General features: G+C 62.9%; 1 protein-coding gene across 1 annotated transcript in view; it reads right to left on the reverse strand.

The window, feature by feature from the left end:
* Nucleotides 1-19650, reverse strand: part of GRM2 (glutamate metabotropic receptor 2) — a 36317-nt gene that overhangs the window by 1599 nt on the left and 15068 nt on the right. The window contains exons 3-4 of the mRNA XM_075005881.1: nt 3507-4344; nt 1188-2251 (exon numbers count right to left, since the gene is read on the reverse strand). Coding sequence (XP_074861982.1) covers nt 1188-2251; nt 3507-4344 — 1902 coding nt within the window. The remainder of the gene's footprint in view (nt 1-1187; nt 2252-3506; nt 4345-19650) is intronic.

Here is a 19650-nt window from a genome sequence, read left to right on the forward strand (position 1 = left end):
GGAGCTTGTCATTCAAGGGACGCGCTCCAGGGGGTGCCGGCAGTCACAGCTTGCCCTAACTGCAGGGGGCTCGACTTTGCGACCTGAACTGGCTTCCAGCTTAAAATCCCCCCAAACCAAGCCCCTCCCATGGGCACCCAGGTGGATTCAGCAGGCCGGGCACCTCTCCATTCACCACAGAGACCTCGGCCTCCATCCCAGCTGAAGTTCCCCCCAAGCCCTGTCCTTGACTCTTCAACCCCCTCCTGGCTTTCCCGCTCAGCCCCAGCAGCTGTCCTCAGCATCCTGGCCCTGAGCTCCCCCTCGCCCACAGCCCTTCTCCCACCTCCCTGTTCACCCCCTTTTCGCAAGCATCGCTGAGACGTTTAACAGCTGTGGTGCCCATCCCCATAACTCTTGTTCCTGCACTTTCCCACCCCTATAGCCCCCCAAAAAGCCAGACGTTTATCAACAGCCGCCTCTGTAATAGCCTCCGGCCCCACCGGCCAGACCCATCAACCACCCCGACCTGGGGCAACTGACTCGCCAACCTCCCCTGGGAGAAGAAACCAGGGAGAGAAGATGGCGATGGGTTGGACTTACTCTCAGGAAACCGCCCACCACCGTCACCAGGCAGGCCTGAAGTTGGAGCCCACAAGGGGAACGGAGCAGAGGGCGCCCCAGAAACACCTGGGGTGGAGACCTGCAGGCAGGCCCCAGAAAGATGGGGCACACCTGACCACAACTGGACAAGCTCGCCCGGCACAGGGGCCGCTGGTGAATGGCCATCAGTAGCCAGTGGCCCCAGCGCCTGGGTGCCCCTTTCCAGCCTGTCCCCGAAAGCCGAGCAGAGCTTCCCTCCGCCCGGTCCTGGACGCAGCGGAAGCCTTTTTTTGGCTGCAAGTTTCCCAAAAACGCTCAGCCTGGGCGGGGGCGGTGGGTGGGAAACGTCACCCTGGTGCGTTCAAGTTCAGCTAAGTTGCAAGCAAGCCTCGGGTAACAGGAGGGGTCGGGAAGCCTTAACGGTAGGCGCTGCTAATGATGCGGGCCATCCAAAAGCTTTCCTGCCTGCCTCTCCTCCCAGCAAGATGAGCTGGCACCCCGCTGCTGGGTGGGATGGAAATGTATCGTGTGGAGGCCCAACTCCAGCAGGGACGGAGCAGGCTGCCCGCCCCAGGCTCCCCGCCCCGCACGCGGGGGTAACTTACGCGGTAGTCGCTGGAGGTCACGTAGAAGATGGGCAGGAAGGCCAGCCAAATGATGCACGTGGTGTACATGGTGAAGCCGATGAACTTGGCCTCGTTGAAGTTCTCAGGGCACTTCCTGGTCTTGAAGGCATAGACCGTGCACAGGGCGATCAGCAGCACGTTGTAGGCCAGGGAGACCAGCATGCTGGAGTCGCGGTTGTTGCACTTGAGGGTGACGACGTCCCTTTTGTCCGGCTCCGTCTCCTTCCCCGTGCCCGGGGTCTCCACCAGGAGCCAGATGAGGACGATGATCAGCTGGCAGGAGATGAGGGCCATGCAGATGACCACCTGCGAGGTGGGGCTGATGAAGCGCGGGCGCTGGACGCCTTCCTTCACCCCGCTGAAGATGCGGGCAATGCGGTTGGTCTTGGTCAGGAGGGCGGAGTAGCACACGGCAAAGGAGGTGCCCAGCCCCAGGCGCCGCAGGGTGCACACCTCGGTGGAGGGCTTTGCAATGAAGATGAAGGTCATGCTATAGCACATCAGCACCCCGCTGAGGAGGATGTAGCAGAGCTCCCGGCCCGAGGCTTTCACGATGGGGGTGTCGTTGTTCTTCAGGAACACCCCGAAGACGAAGAGGGTGGAGAAGAAGCCCAAGCAGGAGATGGTAACCGGCCCGATGGCCCACACGTCCTGCCAGCGGATGTACTCCTGCGGCAGCTCGTAGCAGCCGTTCAAGGTGCCGTTGGGCCAGTACCCGAGCCCGCAGTCCGTGCAGGTGAATTCATCCAGCAGGTACTCGTAAGGCTGGCAGGGGATGCAGAGCCAGCAGCACACGTCGCCCGGCTGCACGCTCTTCATTTCGTTCTTCTTGCAGGGGTCGCTGCACTGGGACACGGGGACCGAGGCCCGGGCCCAGGGGATGAGGGTGGTGTTCAGGGTGAGCCCTTCCGCCCAGTAGCCCACCTTCTGGTAGCGGTAGTGCCCCTCCACGCGCTGGTAGTTGAAGATGTTGTAGCGGCCGATTCCGTCGCCGAAGCGGTCGAAGCGAACGATGCTTTTGGTGTCGGCTGGGCGGAAGGGGGCTGGGAGGAGGAAGAGGGGAGGAGGTTCGAGGGCTGGGGCAGCCGGGCTTTCCTCCCGCGCTCAGGGGGGCTCGAACCCGGGACCGCTGGAGGGGAGGAGCGTTCCGCTACACTCCCTGGGCTGGGAGGCGCGTGGGTCCCACTGCACCTTGGCTTCCCGGTGCCCCCCGCCCCACGGGGTTTGCTGAGGCTGGGATTTCAAGGCGGGCCGCTAGGGCGTGTTCCCCGCCGTCGAGCTCGGGGCTGGGCCGACCCGCCGCTGCCGTGTGGAGGCGCCCCCCTTAGCGCCTTGCGGGACCCCAAGCAGCCCAAGGCCGGGAGCGACCCCGGGGAGCCTGGAGGGGCGTCAGGAGCTCGGCCGGGGTGAGCCAGGCTGCGGCGTTAACGCGGGCCCCAGCGCAGACCGTGGCCACACCTGTGCGCTACTGAAGCCACCTTCCTGGCCTGCCTCCGCCTCCGTCAGGCTGAGCCAGCACCGCGCTGCTGGCGGGGTGACCCGAGGGCATCAGGTGAACCGCCCTGAGCGCAGCCCGCGGGGTCCGGGTGGCTGCTTATCCCGCCCCACCACTCACCCCTGCGCTCCCCGGGTGTGGTCGACGCTCTCCCGCCGCCGGCACTCCCCAGCCCCCCGCAGAGGAGCCTAACCTCACTGTGGCGTGCGCGGGGCAGCTCCTCCGCCGCCTGGAGCCCCAGCTCGGGGCAGGGACCCAGCTCCCAGCTCCCCCAGTCCGCGGCCAGGCTGAAGGCTGGAGTGCGGCTCGCTGACCTCTCGCCCCAGTCCGGCCAGCCGGGGACAGAACCCGGCACTGCAAGTTCCAGAGCAAATGCCAGCCCAGCCCCGGTTCCCACCCAGCCACCCCGCAGCTTTCGGGCTACAACTCGCGGGGCGGATAATGAAGCCCCCCGCACGCAGGGCCCTGCCACTCCCCTCCTCCGCCGGCAGGGGACCCGCTCCGTTTGCCTGCGGAGAGCCTGGCCCCGGGCAGCGGGGAATAGCGGCCCCACAGCTGCACAGCGCTCCAGGCTGCTGCGCCATGAAGCCAAACGCAGGACAGGGGGCAAAGTTCTCCCCAGCTGCGAGCGGAGGCCCAGACAGCGGCGCAGGAGAGCGGCTCGGGCCGGCCGGGGCTTTCTGCTCATGACCTTCCCGGGGTGCAGCAGGAGACCCCAGCTGCGGGACAAGCGAGGCGGGGGGACCGCAGACCAAGCCTGGCCCGTCTGGCTCGCAGCGCCCCCGGCCCGGCCTTGACCTTACCGTCAAACTTGACCTGCAGCAGGAAGTCCTTGTAGAAGCGCTTGCCCGGCACCGGCCTCATGGCATCGCAGAGGCGGGCGGCGCCCGGGCAGAGCGCGCGGCGCATGTCGTGCAGGGCCCAGGCCAGGGCGTACACCGCGTTCACCACGAACATGATCTTGGACTCCTGCTCGAAGCTGGCGGCCCACAGCGAGCGCCGGCCACAGTCCGGGCTGGCCAGGCGGCAGCGGAACTTGTGCTCCCAGAACTCCCGGAACCAGGGGTTGCGGCTGTTGTTGGCGGGGTGCAGGTCGCGGAAGTAGCTGGCGAACTCCGGCAGCGGGTAGGCCGCCAGCTCAATGGTGACAGCCCCTTCCGCCACCGCCTCGCTGCCCGCCACCACGCTCTCCAGCGCGCCCCAGCCGTCGCTGGCCACCCACGTGAAGGAGACCTGGAGCCGTCCCGCCGCCGCCAGCAGCTCCCGGGCGTCCTCGCTGCGGGTGAAGAGCACCGCCACGCGGGCGCTGGGCTTCTGCAGCAGCGCCTTGATCACGCCCTCGAAGGTCTCCCGGCTCACGGAGCGCCCCACCTTCTCCGAGGTGGCGATGCAGATGTTGCGGGCTCGGGCTTCCAGCTCGAAGGCCTCGATGCCCGTCTCGCCGTAGTCCCCCTCCGAGGCCACCGTGGAGACATACGTCCAGTTGAAGAAGCGCAGGATCTCGGCCATGGCCTTGGCCTGGTAGAAGTCGGGCGGCACCGTGCGAGCGAAGTAGTCGTAGCGCGACTTGTCGCTCAGCTTGGCGCTGGTGGAGGCGTAGCTGACCTGGGGGATCTGGAAGAGCCGCAGCAGATTGGCCACCTGGAGGGGAGGGGAGGGGAGGGGGTTAGGCGGGGGAGGCGGAGAAGGGCCCGGCAGCTCGGCGGGGCCCCTGGGGGCTAGAAGGGAGAACACACCCTCCCCCCCCCCACTCGGAGGGTTCCCGCTTTCACCAGCCGCCGCCAAGAGCCTTCAGAAGCGGTGGGTGTGGCTACACTTGCATGCGTCTTTCCCACGAGGCATGCAAATGAGGTGTGAATTTGCGTATTCCGCACCTCATTTGCTTATTCTAATTTCGAAAGAGGAAAGCCGGTGGAGACACGGCTCTTTCCAAAGTAAACCCGTCTTCCAAAGAACCCTCCTTCCCTTTCTTTAACGGGGAGAAGGGTTGTTTCGAAGATGGGCTTTACTTTCGAAAAAGCAGCGTCTGCACTGGCTTTCTTCTTTCCAAACATGCTCTTTTGAAATTAGAATATGCAAACGAGGTGCCGAGTATGCGAATTTATACCTCATTTGCATTTCCAGTTTACCTTATTTGCATACCTCTTTCCAAACAGGAATGCAAGTGTAGACACGCCCCAGGAGTCAGTTGCCTGTCAAGTTTTACGGAACCCCTGTCCTGAGATGTTTTACGCACCAGCTGAGCCACCCACCTGGTGCAGCGAGTCCTACTCCTGCGTCAGCACAGGGGGATGCATGGGCTGACCTCTCGGGGTCCTGTCCAGCCCTGCTTCTCCAGGATTATCAGCACGCAGCCGGCATGGCAAGGAACGCGATATCGGAGGCCTGGCTCCCGGAGCCCTGGGTGCGTTAGCGGGGGGGTGGCTGCAGGAAAGGCTACCCTTGCTAAAGGGCTGTAAGCCAAGGCTGGCTGGCCGTTGGGAGCACGTTACGGAGCCAAGTGTCAGTGGTTATATAGATGGGTTTAAGGTCCAGTCCCTGCACCCTGCTGCTAGGTGGGACTCGAATGACTGGTCAACCATTTCTGACCCACCTGCACGCGACTGCCCCGACCTTGGCCCCGGGCTGCCGGCTGGATCCTGCTCTATTGGCCGGTGTCAGTTTAGGAGTGGGACAGGCCACGCATGGAGCCCAGAAACCAGGCTGAGCCCCGCCAATGGCAGTTCTCCAACGCCATCAGCCCCTGGAAAGTGACCTTATTGGGGCAGCGAACGGCTCCTCTCCCCGGGTCTCTGCTCTGGGGCCGTGCGGCGGGAGGAGAGGGACACCGCAGGCTGCAGGCTCCGCTCCTCTCGGGCAGGCAGCTGGACACGTAGCTAGTGCCAAGCGCAGCTACTCTGCCCTGGCAGCGTTAGACAAGGCGGTGCAGAGAGCGGCTCTGTCATTCCCTGGCCTTGCGCCTCTGGGCGACCGACTCCCACAGACCAGCGTCTCCAATGCCTCGCCCTGCCGGTCCTCGGGGCAAGGCCTTGCGTCCTGTGAGCGGGATGCCAGGATCCCCGTGTCTCCGGGCACCCGGGGCGCTGTTCAGACAGGGACCCTCCCCTGCTCAGAGCACAGAAAAGCCTTAGATCCAAGGCCCATTGCAGCCCCAGCCACAAGGCCACTTCACCCCCCACCCCCACCTCCAACCCCAGCTGCGCCCCAGCCCACTTCCAACCCCAGCTCTGATCCCAGTCCGGCACCCCAGCTCCATCCCCGAGTCCACCCCCCTGCTCTGCCTCCGGCCCCAGCTCTGCCTGCCGTCCCCTTCCGCTCTGCCCAGCTCTGGCCTCCTTCCTTCTCCCCACCTTCAGCCAAAACTCCTGCGAGGAGCCCGCTGGGCAGTGACGGACGGGGGTTGGGTGCAGACACATTCCAGTACTGGTAAAGGGTGGGGGCCCCAGGAAGAGTCCGGGTACTCCGGCAGTAGCCCCCCAACATCCCATCACTGAACGTGGTGCCCTTGCATCACGCTGCCCCGGCGCCCACTTCCAGCCACAGCGCCGCTGCAGAGGGGGAAGCTGGACTACAGGGCCCGGCTGGTGCTGCAGAACCAGGCTGTGTTTGGAACGAGACCGTTGGTGGAGCAGAGGCCCTGGCTACGGATAACTTCACTCCTGCAATCGCCCTCTGTCCCTGTGGCAGAGTCAGTCTCATTCCTGGGCCCCAGGTCCCTGTTCAGGCCACTGGCCCCACCGTGAGAGCCCTGTTACCCTTGCAGGGGCAGGGGATGGTCGGGGGGGGGGGGGAGAGAAACCCAGTCCCCACCCCCCCATTCCAGGTTCCAGCCCAGGGACCCTGGATGGCCGCTACCAGCGAGGGCTGGCTCCCTTCACCCTTCCCCTGCAGCTCCTCTCCCTGGGCCACTTCCCCAGATTATTCCCTCCCCACCACCCCTGTACCTCTGTGATGGAGTTGGGGGGGCGGGGGAGGTGCATGTGTGAGACTCAGGCTGGATGTGTGGGAGACAAGCAGAGCAGCTCCCAGAGGCTAAGGATGACCCCTGGAGCTATAACCCAGGCTGGCAGGTAACACCTCTGCCCTGAACAAAGAGGAGGGAGGAGCCAAGCGGGGGTTTTTTGAATCGGAGGTGGAGGGGAGAGGGAGCTGGAAGGCAGCCAGCCTGGCGAGGGGGGAAGCCACACCCCAGAGGGGCCCCCCTCGGGCTCCTCTCCCCAGGACGGGTTGGAAGGACTGTCTCTGCCGGCTGCACTGACTCTTCTGTGAGAAACTGGGCCTCTGGCGCCTGTTAAACTCCCTGTTCTACCCGCTGAGTGAGAGCCCCTCCTGCCTGCGGACGGGGTGCAGAGCTTGGGGGCCCTGAACCCCAGCACAACCTCCTTCTGCTAGCGGTAGCCATGGAGCAAGGCCCTCTGGCTGACCAGTTCTCCACAGTCTCTGGTGGAGCTCCAGGCCCCCCTCACTTGGGGTAGTCCAGCCCCCGGGGTCACCAAGGCACCTCCCCCCTCTTCTGAGATTCCTCTAAATCTCCTCACTCACCTCCCAACTCTCCTTCACCACCTGCCCCTTACCCCTGGAGAAGGGCTTATAAAGGGAGCCCTGAGTGGGCTCAGCTGGCCCTAATGGATTTAAAGCGGCCTGCTCCTCAGCTCCATCTCTGCTCTGTCTTCACTCCTGCCTCCCCTCTCCTGGCCCCACCTTGCCCCAGTCCCACACACAGAGGCACAGCCACGCCAGGTGCGAGAGGGTAATTGCGCTTCTCCCTGGCTGTGCGCACCTGCGGTGGTCACAGCCGCGCCTGGTCAGGCTCCTTGCACACGGAGATCTGCACCTTTATTTTGCATGACCTGCAGGGGGGCTGCAGTTATAAAACTCTCACCCCGTGGTGAGAGTCAGGCCCTGGATCCCTGAAGGATCTGAAATTGAGGTTCTCCTCTGCTGGAGGCTGAGGTTAAGCTGCGGGAGACTCAGGGGCCATTCGTGCAGGAAAAAGATGGGCCACAGCCCCGTGTTCAGCACTGGTCCAGTCTCATAAAATCTCAGCCAAAGGTTTTGCCCTAGCTGTTGAAGCTCCAGCTAACCACGCTCATGCTCTAAGAGGACACAGATGCATGGGGGAAGCTTCTAACTGCTGCCCCCCCCCCCCATTCAAAACCAGCTCGGCTCCACCCTCCTCTTTGTTCAGGGCTGAGATGTTACCTGCCAGCCCAGGTTATAGCCCCAGGGTCATTATTAGCCGCTGGGAGCTGCTCTGCTTGTCTCACACACCCAGCCTGAGTCTCACACATGCATTCCCCCCCACCCCCACTCCATCACAGGGGACTTCGAAGTAGGTGGGGTCCTTTCGAAAAGGAGCCCCGTCGGGGAGAGCCGCGCAGCGGTGAGCCGCGTCAAGTTCGAAGTGCCACGGCCGCCCGTATGCTAATGAGGCGCTGAATACGTATTTCAGCGCTTCATTAGTAAACTTCGAAATGGCCACTTACATGGCCATTTCGAAGTTTGGGGCTAGTGTAGACACGGCCGAGATGTTTAAGTCTCGGCTCCACAAAGCCCTGGCTGGGCTGATCTGATGGGTTTGGTCCTGCCTTGGGCAGGGGGCTGGACTCAATGGCTTTTTCAGGTCTCTTCCAGCTCTATTGTTCTGTGATTCTATGATTCATAGCAGCCTTCAACTACCTGAGGGGGAGTTCTACAGAGGATGGCTCCAGCCTATTCTCAGAGAGGACAGAGGACAGAATGAGGAGCAATTGTCTCACATTGCGGTGGGGGAGGTCTAGGTTGGGTACTAGGAAAAACTTTCACTGGGGCGGGGGGTGAAGCACTGGAGGAACCTCCATCCCTGGTGGAATCTCCATCCTGAGAGGTTAAGTCCTGGCTTGCCAAAGTCCTGGCTGGGACGATTTAGTTGGGGTTGGTCCTGCTTTGGGCAGGGGGCTGGACTCGCTGACCTCCTGAGGTCCCTTCCCGCCCTGGGCTTCTATGATTCCATGAGACGGAGAAGAAGACAAAACCTGGTATCCATCTCCCCCCAGCTCCAGGGCGAAGCTGGCCGTGAAGCCTGGAATGGCAACTAAGTGCAAGGCTGGACGTGTCCACGAGTCCATCCCCAACCGCCTGCAAGGACGACACAATGGGGCTGATCAGGAGGTCCCCCAGGCAGATGACTGAGAGACAATCCCACCGCCCTCCCCTCATCTTGCCAGCTCTGCAAGGTCACGGTATGGAACACAAGCAACGCCAGGGAGCCTTCAGGAAGGTAGCAGCACAGGAGATGCCTTAGGCCAGAGGCCTTTGGCTACTGGACCTGGAGAACTCCGGCTCAGAGCGAGGCCCTTCAGCTGCACCCTGCCTTTTCCCAAATGTCCCACCAGCGTACCTAGCTGGCTGGGGGGCTGCAGCAGCCTCCTGATATTTCTTTTCCATGTCCTTTCTTCAGGCCAACAAACCCTTTCCCACCCCTCCCACGAGATGGGAAGATAATTAGCAGCAGCCTGGAGGGGGATGACCTGTCAGGCATTCCCTACCAGTGCCCTCGTGTTCATTGTCAGGGGCAGGTCACGGGTGTCTGTTGTTTTGAGTGGCTCGAAGGTTTTTTTTTATCTTCCGGTCTCTGGCTGCCTTAGACCGGGCTTCCTGAAGACGCAGAGCGGTAATTGTCCCAAGCTGGTGACTTCTTCGGGGTGCTGCGGGCCTGGTTTTAGCACTTCTGACCCCATTCGCTCTTTGGGGAAATAAATAAACATCTGGTGCAAAAGCGGGAGTCTGTACCCTGCTCCCCAGTGCCTGCTGATGTGGTGGTCTGGGCTGCTTCAAGAGCACATCCAGGGAGGTTAAGATGGCATCAGCACCTGAAAATTACCCTGCCCTGCTTCGCGCCAGGCCAGCAATAGACCGGAGGCACAGGAGAGACACCCATCTCCCGCCCTACCACTGTGTGGTCACGGAGCTCAGCCCCGCTGCCCTTCCGGGGCCGGGGAGATCCAGCGGGCTCCGACGCCTGGTGGGCGCTGGGCAGGAGGGTCTGAGGCTCGCCAGGCCCAGGTAAAATGCCAAAGGCGCCTCCTTGCTGGGAGAAGGCAGCAGAGCTCCCAGCCGCAGCCCAGAGCGGGGCTCGATCTGGCCCCATGGAGGTGCCCCGGCATCTGGGAGGAGCTGAGGGATCTTGGCGGTACCCAGGAGTGACCTCGCTAACCCAGGTCCTGCGGGGAGACCTTTGCCACCCTCCCCTGAAAAGGCAGGTGAGCTCCTCTGGGGTGGGAGCGTCTCCCAGGACACCCAGTGTGTCAGGTCAGGCCGGGCGGCTCCAGTTCCTTTCAGGGTCAGCTGCTCCTCAGAGCCTGCCGAGAGAGCGGGGACATCCCCCCATCTCTGGGCAAGAGCCACCCGCCCGGGGCCGCTGGTGCTAAGGGGGCACCTCCACCGGGCACGGCAGGTCCTTTTGCCTTTCAGCGGCTCTCTCCAGCTCGCGGAGGCCTCCACAGCCTGGACTCTGGTGGCTTCTCCACCCTCTTATCTTCTGGTCAGACCCGTTACCCACCGCGGCTCGGTTTGTTGCCCCACTTCTGGACTTGGGTAGCAGGGGCACCATCGGGTTTACAATGTCCACAATGCTTCATGCTGGGTGATGGACATCATGCCACCCGAGGGCCCGTGGTGCTGGGCAAATGGCCTTACCGGCCTTCCCCTCTGACCCTCCATGGGCCACGGGGGATGGAGATGGTGTGGCCACGCTGGGGGCGAAGCACAACTGCTGAAGACCCCCTGGGGAGCTGGACGTGAATTACCAAAGGGGACGTGGGCTCTTCTGCAGCATTTCCTGCTTTCGGATCATCCCAGTTCCTGTGATGATGCTCAGGCCGGCCGGGACTGTGCTCCTCCTTTCAGCAGGGACGAGGCCAAGCCCCCGAAAGGAAAGCACGAGATCCACAGAGCCGACTACTGGTTGCAGACCCTGTGCTCACAGCATGGACCCCCAGCTGCAGCAGCAGCAGCAGCCAGAAGCCCTGGGCTAAGGGCTGCTGCACGCGGTGACCATAGAGCCCCGCAGGGGCTGGACAGAGCGTCTCTCAACCCCTCAGCTGATGGCCGCCATGGAGGACCCCGCTATTTCGAAGTAGGGGGACGGGGATCATCTACACACACCCTACTTCGGCGTTCAACATTGAAGTAGGGCACTGTTCCCGTCTTCGGATGGGACTAGCGATTTCAACGTCTCGCCGCCTAACGTTGATTTCAACTTCGAAATAGCACTCGGCGCGTGTAGACGCGACGGGTGCTATTTCGACATTGTGCCAGCTACTTTGCAGTAGCCGGCTAGTGTAGACGCACCCTTAGGCTGGTATATTGGGGGTTTGCTGCACCTAAAGGGCGCGACAAGGAGGAGGGAGGAAATATATTCCCCTTAACCTCTGAGGACAGGACAAGAGGCAATGGGCTTCAGCTGCAGCCAGGGAGGGTTAGGCTGGACCTTAGGAAAATCTTCCTCTTAAGGTGGTTAAGCAGCGGAGTAAGTTGCCTGGGAAGGTTGTGGGCTCCCCAGCGAAGGAGATTTTGAAGAGCCGGTTAGAACAACACCTGGCAGGGTGATCTGGCTGGTGCCTGGTCCTGCTCGGGGTGCAAGGGACTGGCCTCCATGACCGCTGGGAGCTGCCTCATGTGCTGTGATTCTCTGTTCAGCGCTGTGCAGAAGAGAGGCTGCCGCCCTGACCTGACCCTGGTGTCGCCTGCAGACACCCTCTTCCAAAGTACAAGAGAGCACGCCCGACTGGGGCCTCAGTCCCCTATGTCCTGCCCCAGGGCACCGCAAGGCCTTCAAGCCCCTTGCGGAGGCCTTCCGAAGGCGAGGTTTCCATGCCTGTGACCCCCCCCGGATCTGGGCTGCCCCTGACCCAGCCAAGGACCCGCAGCAGACAGGTGGCTGCAGGTCTATTATTGCCTCATCCGTTCCCTGGGCTGAGCAGCTGGCCTGGCGAGGTGGCTGTCCATTGTAGCATCACCGCTCTGGTCACAGGCTGCCAAGGCCAGGGCCCTCCCCACCCCTCAGCTCCCGGGAGGTGGACTCCCGCCGCCCCCAGGAAGCAGGCTCCTCTCCTGAGCTGCGAGGTTCACCATGGGGGCCCGGGAAAGCAAAGCCCCCGTACGGAGATAACGTGCCCTTCCGCGGCTCTCGGGGGGCGGGAGGGGAGAACCTGCCAGCCCCCGTGCTGGTCCAGGCGTGCCCGGGACTACCTCGGCGGCCACCGCACACACAAGGAAACTGACCCCCCAGCAATGCAGCTGGGTCAGAATCCTCCCACCTTGGCTCCAGCCCCTGGTTCTCTGTCCTGCGGAGCCAGGCTCTGCTTTCCGCTCCTCCTGGGGCAGCCTGGTGGCTTGGAGGCTTCCAGGCTCCGCCACCTCCTCCCTAACCCTCTCCTTCCTCCACGGCGGGGCCAGGCAGGCTCCCGAGGGCAGCCCCAGGAAGAAGCCCGCTGATGCCGAGACGCTGCAGAAGGCCTCGCTCGCGGGCCCTGCCCTGGGAGGGGGAGATGGTGCATCTGGAGATGGTTCCCTGCAGCATCCGGGCGCTCCGGATCGGGCGGCAGCTGTGGCCGTGAGTACCCTCCACCTGGCAGGCGATGTCTCTCCGCTGCCAATGCCTCCCCCAGCCCCCCTTCCTGGGACATCCCCCTGACTCTGGAAGCCCAAGGGGACTTAGACGAGAGCTGGCAAGCGCTGCATGGCACACCCAGCGGAACTGGAGAAACTGAGGCAGGGATTCAGCAGAGGCACCTCTCTTCTCTGCCCAGCTCCGGGAACCCTCCTGTTTCCCCACCAGGGTCACTCTCGGCCAGGCCCAGTCCACGTCCTCTCCTCCCACCGCAGAGCAGAGAGGCAGGCTCAGAGGGATTCTTCAGCCAGCCAAAACTCCAGCTCTCCCGGCCGCCCGCATTCCCTGCAAGCCAAGCACCAGGGCAGCTGCCCAGCAGAGAGCCAGGTGCCACCCAGCAGATTAGCAGAGCACCCTCCAGGCAGCAGCATGTGCCTCTATGGGTGGTGCACATTTGCACCGGCCCCAGTGTGCGTAAAATTTATTCCACACACTGATGGAAAACGTTAGAGGAAACGCTGCCGACCAGGTGCCGGGGACTCGGGCTGGGATTCTAAGTCCCGCTAGGGTCCCCCCCCAGGGTGGCAACTTGAAAGGCTGCGATTGGCTGGCTCAACTCCAAGGCAGCTAGTTCAGGCCTGCCTCATAAGTGCCCATTTATGGCCTCCACAGACACCTCTGTTTGGGCAAAAATGTGCTCAGCCAAACGCAGGGGTCATATCTCCTTCCTCTCGGGAAGAGGCCCCACAGAAGGCCACAGCCTACTACTGCTGCCAGCGCCCGGAGCTACCCCTCCATCTCCTGCACAAGGCTGCAAGCTCAGCCTCGGCTGACGGGCTGCAGCTGAGCGCGTCACTCCTGCAGAAGCGATGGGCGGGGGGGGCGGGTGCCGCTTCCCCGACTCGGGGTGGGCGATCTCTCCCGCAGCCCCGGACATCCCCGCTTTCTCTTCCCAGCAGGACGAGGCCTCTCCCCCTCTGCCCCCGGCCCGAGCGGCGGAGCCCCACGGCCGTTCCGCTGTGGCCATCCAGTGCTGGTGGCGGGGGCTGCTCACCCGGCGGGCGCTGCGCCAAGCCACCCTCTGCGCCCTGGTGATCCAGCGCTGGTGGAGGCGGGGCTTCTGCCACAGGTGGGAAGCGAGGCGGCTCCAGGCGCTGGCCGCGTACGTCAGGCCCGCCAGAGCCACCGTCCTGCTGCAGTCCCTGCTCAGGATGTGGCGGGCCAGGAGCCAGTACCGGAGGTACCGGGAGGCGGCACTGCTCATCCAGAACCGGTGGCGGCGCTACGCCCGACGCAGAGCGGCCGCAGAGCTGGCAGGGAGCGGCCCGCAGGACGGGGGCCTGGAGCTGAACATCGAGATCATGGTCGGCTGAGCTTGGGGAGGGGAATAAACCCTGATTGCAGCCAGGGGCTCTGGGCACCACCTGCCCTGCAGGGCACGCCGGGGTGGGCTGCCCAGGAGCCTCTGGAAAAGGCCAGGACCCGTGGGGGTGCAATCCGAGGGTGGACCCAGCTGGCTCATGCCAGCCGCTGCCCCTTCCAGCCACAACCTCGAGGGCCTGGCTGGGGGCAGGAGCGAGAGCCCGGCCCCATCAGGCGCCGTGCAGAGGGTCACCCCCAGACCTTATCCCCTCAGGGGGCTTAGCTCAGCTCCCAGTGCCTCCCTCAGGTTGCAGGATCACCGCCACCTCCAACTGCAGTTGGGTTGAGTAGGCTGGAAAGTAGGCGGTGTGCCGGGGGGGGCAGAGCTACACAGCAAACTTCTTGCCCCGGCGTTCTCAGGCATCACCCCTCTTCCCACGCCCAGCGCCGCATGCCTGGGGGGCTGGCTGCACAACACCCATCTGGCAGACTCTGCCCCTCTTTGCCTGCACCTCAGCTTCACCGTCCCAGTTTATCATCTCCACGGTTCTCTTGGCCCTGGTAAATGGTAGCCGAGGGGTTCCCCCTTTCTCAGCTACTCTCCCCAGGATGTCTCCTTCACCAGGTGCAATAACTCACGTCAAGCCGGAGCTATAACGAGATGTTTTTTATCCCCTGCCCTGCCCTGTCACGCAGCCACCTCTGGGGTGAAACGTGGCAGCTGTTTTTAACAGGAGACAGTCACGCAAACCAGCTGTTTAACTCCAGGAGTGCGGGGGAAGAGCATATCCAAATGGGGCTGCAGGGGAAAATTTGGCCTGTGATTTAGCTAGGAGCTTGCCAGGGAAAGCTGGTGCCCTGCGGGAAGAAACCGTGCGGAACGAGGCCTCGGTCAGCTCTGGAGGCAGCGCTGAGCTGCTTAGATTCCCGTCGCTTGGGGCCCTTAAAGATGCCACTTTAATCTTGGGGTCCTGCCCGGTGGTGCTTCCTTCCCGCAGCCCCGAATTCCAGCCCCACTGCCAGGGGTGCAGAAGAGACAGCGTGAGCCCAGCCCAGCTCCAAGCTGGGTGGAAATCAGCACAGCCCGAGTGGTGGAAGGCCAAAGCTCTGGGCGTGGGCAGCTTGTAGAAGGGCCTGGGACCCTGGCAGATCTCAGGCGTGGAATTGCTACTGCTGCTCTCTGCTCCCTGGGCAGGCGACCAGGCACACGGCGAGTGTCCGGGACAGGGGAGGTGGAAGGAAGAGCAGCTCACTGCTCGGTGGCACAGCTCCAGGCCTAGTCTGCATAGGGCAGCCACAGCGCTTGAGGCAGCTGGTTCAGAGCCAGACCAGTGGCTGGTTAGGGGAGGCAGCAGGGACGCCCCACACCCTCCCCAGACAGTAAAAGCTGAAGGAGAATAAAAGGGGGACGGCCCAGAGAGCCCCAGGTACGAGGCACCCTTGAAATAGATGGAAGTTAGGAACGGCAATGCCTTGGAGGAGCTGCGCCTGCATCCCAGCTGGCAGCACCCGCAGCAGGAGGCTGGGAAAGCAGGCGCTGCAGGGAGGGGGACCCCTACGGGGCACTGCCGCGTGGTGCTGTGCTGCTGCCCCCGGCTCCCGTTCAGAGAAGCCGCTCGCAAAACCCCCCCAGAGCCTTTCACAAGAACAGAGCCTCAGCCCCCCCGCCGTGAGCCAAATTCCCACCCCGCTGCCCTTGTCCCTCCTGCTCCCTTCCTGCCCGCTGAGCTGGCCCCGGCGCCTCACCTGGCTGGCCCCACCTGCTGCATCTCAGTGCAGGTGCGGAACCCTGTATCTCCAGCTAGGAGGCACATTAATCCAGATGCCACCCACGAAGCCGTAAGAGAAACCAGTGCCGGGCTCCTGCTGGCGGTGACAACGCGTCTGGTTGAGAGCCATGAGCATTGGCTACAATCTGGGAAAGAGGGGAAGGACTTTTCCTCCGGAGATGCCGGGCGCAGACCAGGACAGACCCAACGCTGCATGCTGCTTTGGCCTTCTTTATCTTAGAATCCCAGGGCTGGAAGGGACCTCAGGAGGTCATCTAGTCCAGCCCCCTGCCCAAACAGGGCCAACCCCAACTAAATCATCACAGCCCCGGCTTGGTCAAGGCAGGACTTAAATCTCTAGGGATGGAGATTCCACCACCTCGCTAGGTAACACATTCCAGTGCTTCACCACCTCCCGAGTGAACGAGTTTTTCCTAACATCCAACTGACACCTCTCCCTCTGTAACTTCAGACCATTGCTCCTTGTTCTGCCATCTGACACCACTGAGAACAGCCTCTTTCCAGCCTCTTAGAGCTCCCCTTCAGGAAGCTGAAGGCTGCTATTAAATCACCCCTCACTTGTCTCTTCTGCAAACTAAACAAGCCCAAGTCCCTCAGCCTCTCCTCACAGGTCATGTGCTCCAGCCCCCTAGTCATTTTCGTTGTCCTCTGCTGGACCTGCTCCAGTGTGTCCACATCCTTTCTATATTGGAGGACCCAGAACTGGATGCATTACTCCAGATGTGGCCTCACCAGCGCCGAATAGAGGGGAATAACAACTTCTCTAGGTCTGCTGGAAATGCTAAATTAGGACCCTACCAAAGTCACCACCCATTTTGGTCAATTTCACCACCATAGGGTTTTTGAAATGGGAAATTTCATTCTTTCAGATACTTAAATCTGAAGTTCCTCAGCGTTGCAGTTGTTGGGGTCTGCCACCGTCACTTCCGCGTGGTGGCTGCCAGCCGCGATGCCTTCAGAGCTGGGCAGCTGCTCACTGAAAGTCCAGTTCGGAAGGCAATGCTGCAGCCAGCAGCAGCGCAGAAGCCAGGAAGGTAGGATGTGGTAACGCCCCCCCATAATTCCGCCCTGCAGAACTGGGACCTTAGTCCACAGCTGCCACTCTCTGGCTGCCCAGCACTGACAGCAGCAGCACAGAAGTAAGGGCAGAATGGGTATGGCATTACCACACTCACTTCTGCGCTGCTGCCGGCAGGCTGCTGCCGTCAGAGCTGGGTGCCTGGCCAACATTACATCCAACACTCCCCAGCTGTCCTGCTCCGAAAGCAAAGCTGAAATGGGGGGGTGTCGATACTGGGACCTTCCTAAAATAACCTTGTGATCCCCCTGCAGCTCCCGTTTGGCTCAGGATCCCCAGAGTCAGGGGAACGCTGCTCTCCCCAGCGCAATCTGTACTGTGGAGAGTAAAAGCCCACAAAAGGCCAGACGTCAGGGTGCCTGGCGCGACTTGCATGGCTGTGAACCTGGGAAGTCCCCACAGACAGAGGCACCCTGAGCGGCTGGGGGAGAATCCCCACTCCCCACAGGCACAGCACAGGGCTGCACGTCTGGGGTGGTACTTATTCACAAGGGGGTGTCGCTCACAGCCGCCTCTGGCACCAGCCGGGGGCTCGGCCTGCAGAACGAGGGGCCGCCGGTCCCAGAGAGGCGCGTGGAGGGCGGCCAGCGGGAAGGAGAGGCGCCCCTGTGCACAGCTGCAGGCTGGGGGGGAGATGATCAGAAAAACAGAGCCTCAGCTGACTGAACGCTGGCACTCCCTGCACGGGGCCCGGGGAGGCTGCAGAACGCTCTGCTAGGTGCTAGGTGCTAGGTCGCAGCCCAGAGGGGGCACAGGTGGCTCTAGGAAAGCCCAGAACTATTAATAAACGGCTCTGCGGCCTCCTCCGGCCGTGCAGCCCGGCCCAGCCTAGCGCCTGCCGCCGCAGCTAATGAGCTGTTTAGCTTTGTAACGAGCTGCCTAATGAGCTCGTTCTCCTGCCAGCCTCCATCTGTCCAGTGCTGCCTTTAGCGCCGTTTGGGCTGCGGGTGTAGCCGGTTGCCGTCTGACCCGTTCTCATTTCCACCCATACCGCCCCAGCAGCTTCAGAGAGAACGAGGTTCTGGTCTCCCCCCGCCTTGCTGGCAGGCCCATCCGTGGCCCCTGAAACGGGCAGCCGGGCATCCCTCCCCCACTCCCGGCAAGGCCCCCACTCCGTCCTTGCAGGCCCCCGGCTCAGGGGGCAGGGAAGCAGCGTGCCTGGCTCTGCCTGGGCAGGGATGGCAGGAGCAAGGAAGGCTCCTTCGCGGGGGAGGGAAAGCTCAGTGGTTTGAGCATTGGCCGGCTGAGTCGAGGGTTGTGAGTTCAGTTCTCGAGGGGGTATGATGGAGTGCGGGGGGTGCATGTGAGACTCAGGCTGGGTGTGTGTAACAGGCAGAGCAGCCTCCCCACAGCTAAGGATGGCCCCTTGCGGCTGTAACCTAAGCTGGCAGGTAACACCTCTGCCCTGAGCAGGGAGGATCCAAGCAGGGTTTGAATCTGGCGAGGGGGTTAGAAGCTGGGGGGGAGAGGGAGCTGGAAGGCAGCCAGCCTGGCGAGGGAGGAAGCTACACCCCAGATGGGGCACCCCTCAGGCTCCTCTCCCCAGGAGGGGTTGGAAGGACTGTCTCTGCCGACTCTACGGACACCTCTGCTGAGCTGGGCCTCTGTGGCCTAATAAACTTCCTGTTCTACCTGCTGAGTGAGAGTCCCTCCTGCCTGCGGACGGGGTGCAGAGCTTGGGGACCCCTCACCCCAGCACAGGGGAGCATTTAGCAATTGGGGGGAAATAGATTTCAAGAAGGAGGGGGGTGCTTGGCCTGGGCAGGGGACTGGACAGCCTCCTGAGGTCCCTCCCAGCTCTATGAGACGTGTCTGTATCAAAAGGCGGCCTGGTGGGAATGGAAGGAGGATGACATGATGTCATTGCTGTGGGCCTGGAGATGTGGGGAGGGATGAACGCTGCAGGGGAGGTGGCCAGCCTGGCCGTCACCCACTCCAGGAAGCCACAGAGGAAGGAAGGTCTCCTGCCTCATCTAGGGCCATGGCTGGCAGGCAAGGGGAGGGGAGGTTTTGGGGCCCAGCAGCAACAGCTGGCAGGTCCCTGGCAGGGACAGCTAGGGTCAGTGCTGAGGTAGTCCCAGCATAGGGCAGGATCGGGGGAGAGGGGGGCTGGGAATGGGCTGCAGTGAGTCCCCCCTCAACACCCTTAATTCAGGCAACCACTCAGCTGGAGGAATGGCTCCCCCACCTGGGCCTGTTGCAAGGAGCCAGCCCCACTCAGCTCAGCACGCCCTGGCATCCAGCTGGCTCCCCTAAGCCACCCACCCTGCTGCCCCCTGGCCAGGCTCTGCAGGTGGGTGTAAGCAGGTCCTTCCTGCTCCACACCAGGGCTCCAGCCTGCCAGGCAGAGCAGCAGAAGGGGAGGCACAGCAGGAGGACCAGAAGCCCCTGCACAGGCACCAGGGGGCCGGAGAACGCGGTGGACCCAGGGCAGGACACAGGATGGGCTGTAGAATCCCAGGGCAGGCAGGGAACGCAGGAGCTCATCTAGTCCAGCCCCCTGCCCAAAGCAGGACCACCCCCAACTAAATCTCCCCAGCCAGGGCTCCGTCGAGCTGGGCCTTAAAACCTCCAGGGCGGAGATTCCACCACCTCTCTAGACGCCCCAGCCCAGCGCTTCACCCCCCCCGGCGAAACACCCTTTTTAACCTCCAGCCTCCAGGCCTCCCCCCCGCAGCCGGAGACCATTGCTGCCGGCTCTGTCATCGGCCACCGCTGAGAACAGCCTCTCTCCAGCCTCCTCCTAACCCCCTTTCGGGTCACTGGAGGCTGCTGCCAAACCCTCTGCCCTTCTCCTCCGCAAACCAGATACGCCCAAGCGCCTCAGCCGCTCCTCGCAGGCCGCCTGCTCCAGCCGCCTCATCATTTCCAGCGCCCTCCGCTGGGCTCTCTCCAGCGCGTCCCCCTCCTTGCAACACCAGGGCCCCGGAACTGGATACCCCACTACCATCCCAGGGGGCTGTGCACACGGGTGTGACCTCCACCCCATCTTCCCCATCACCGCGCCAGGGAACAAGCACAGGGATGCAACCCCCACACCGGGTGCCATGGCAACCGCCTCGAGAAGTGAGCTTCTCAGCCCCACCCGCACCCTGAGGGGGTCTGGGCAAACCCCTGGTTCTCCC

This window comes from Carettochelys insculpta, chromosome 11, assembly GCF_033958435.1.
Source record: "Carettochelys insculpta isolate YL-2023 chromosome 11, ASM3395843v1, whole genome shotgun sequence".
NCBI lineage: Eukaryota > Metazoa > Chordata > Testudines > Carettochelyidae > Carettochelys > Carettochelys insculpta.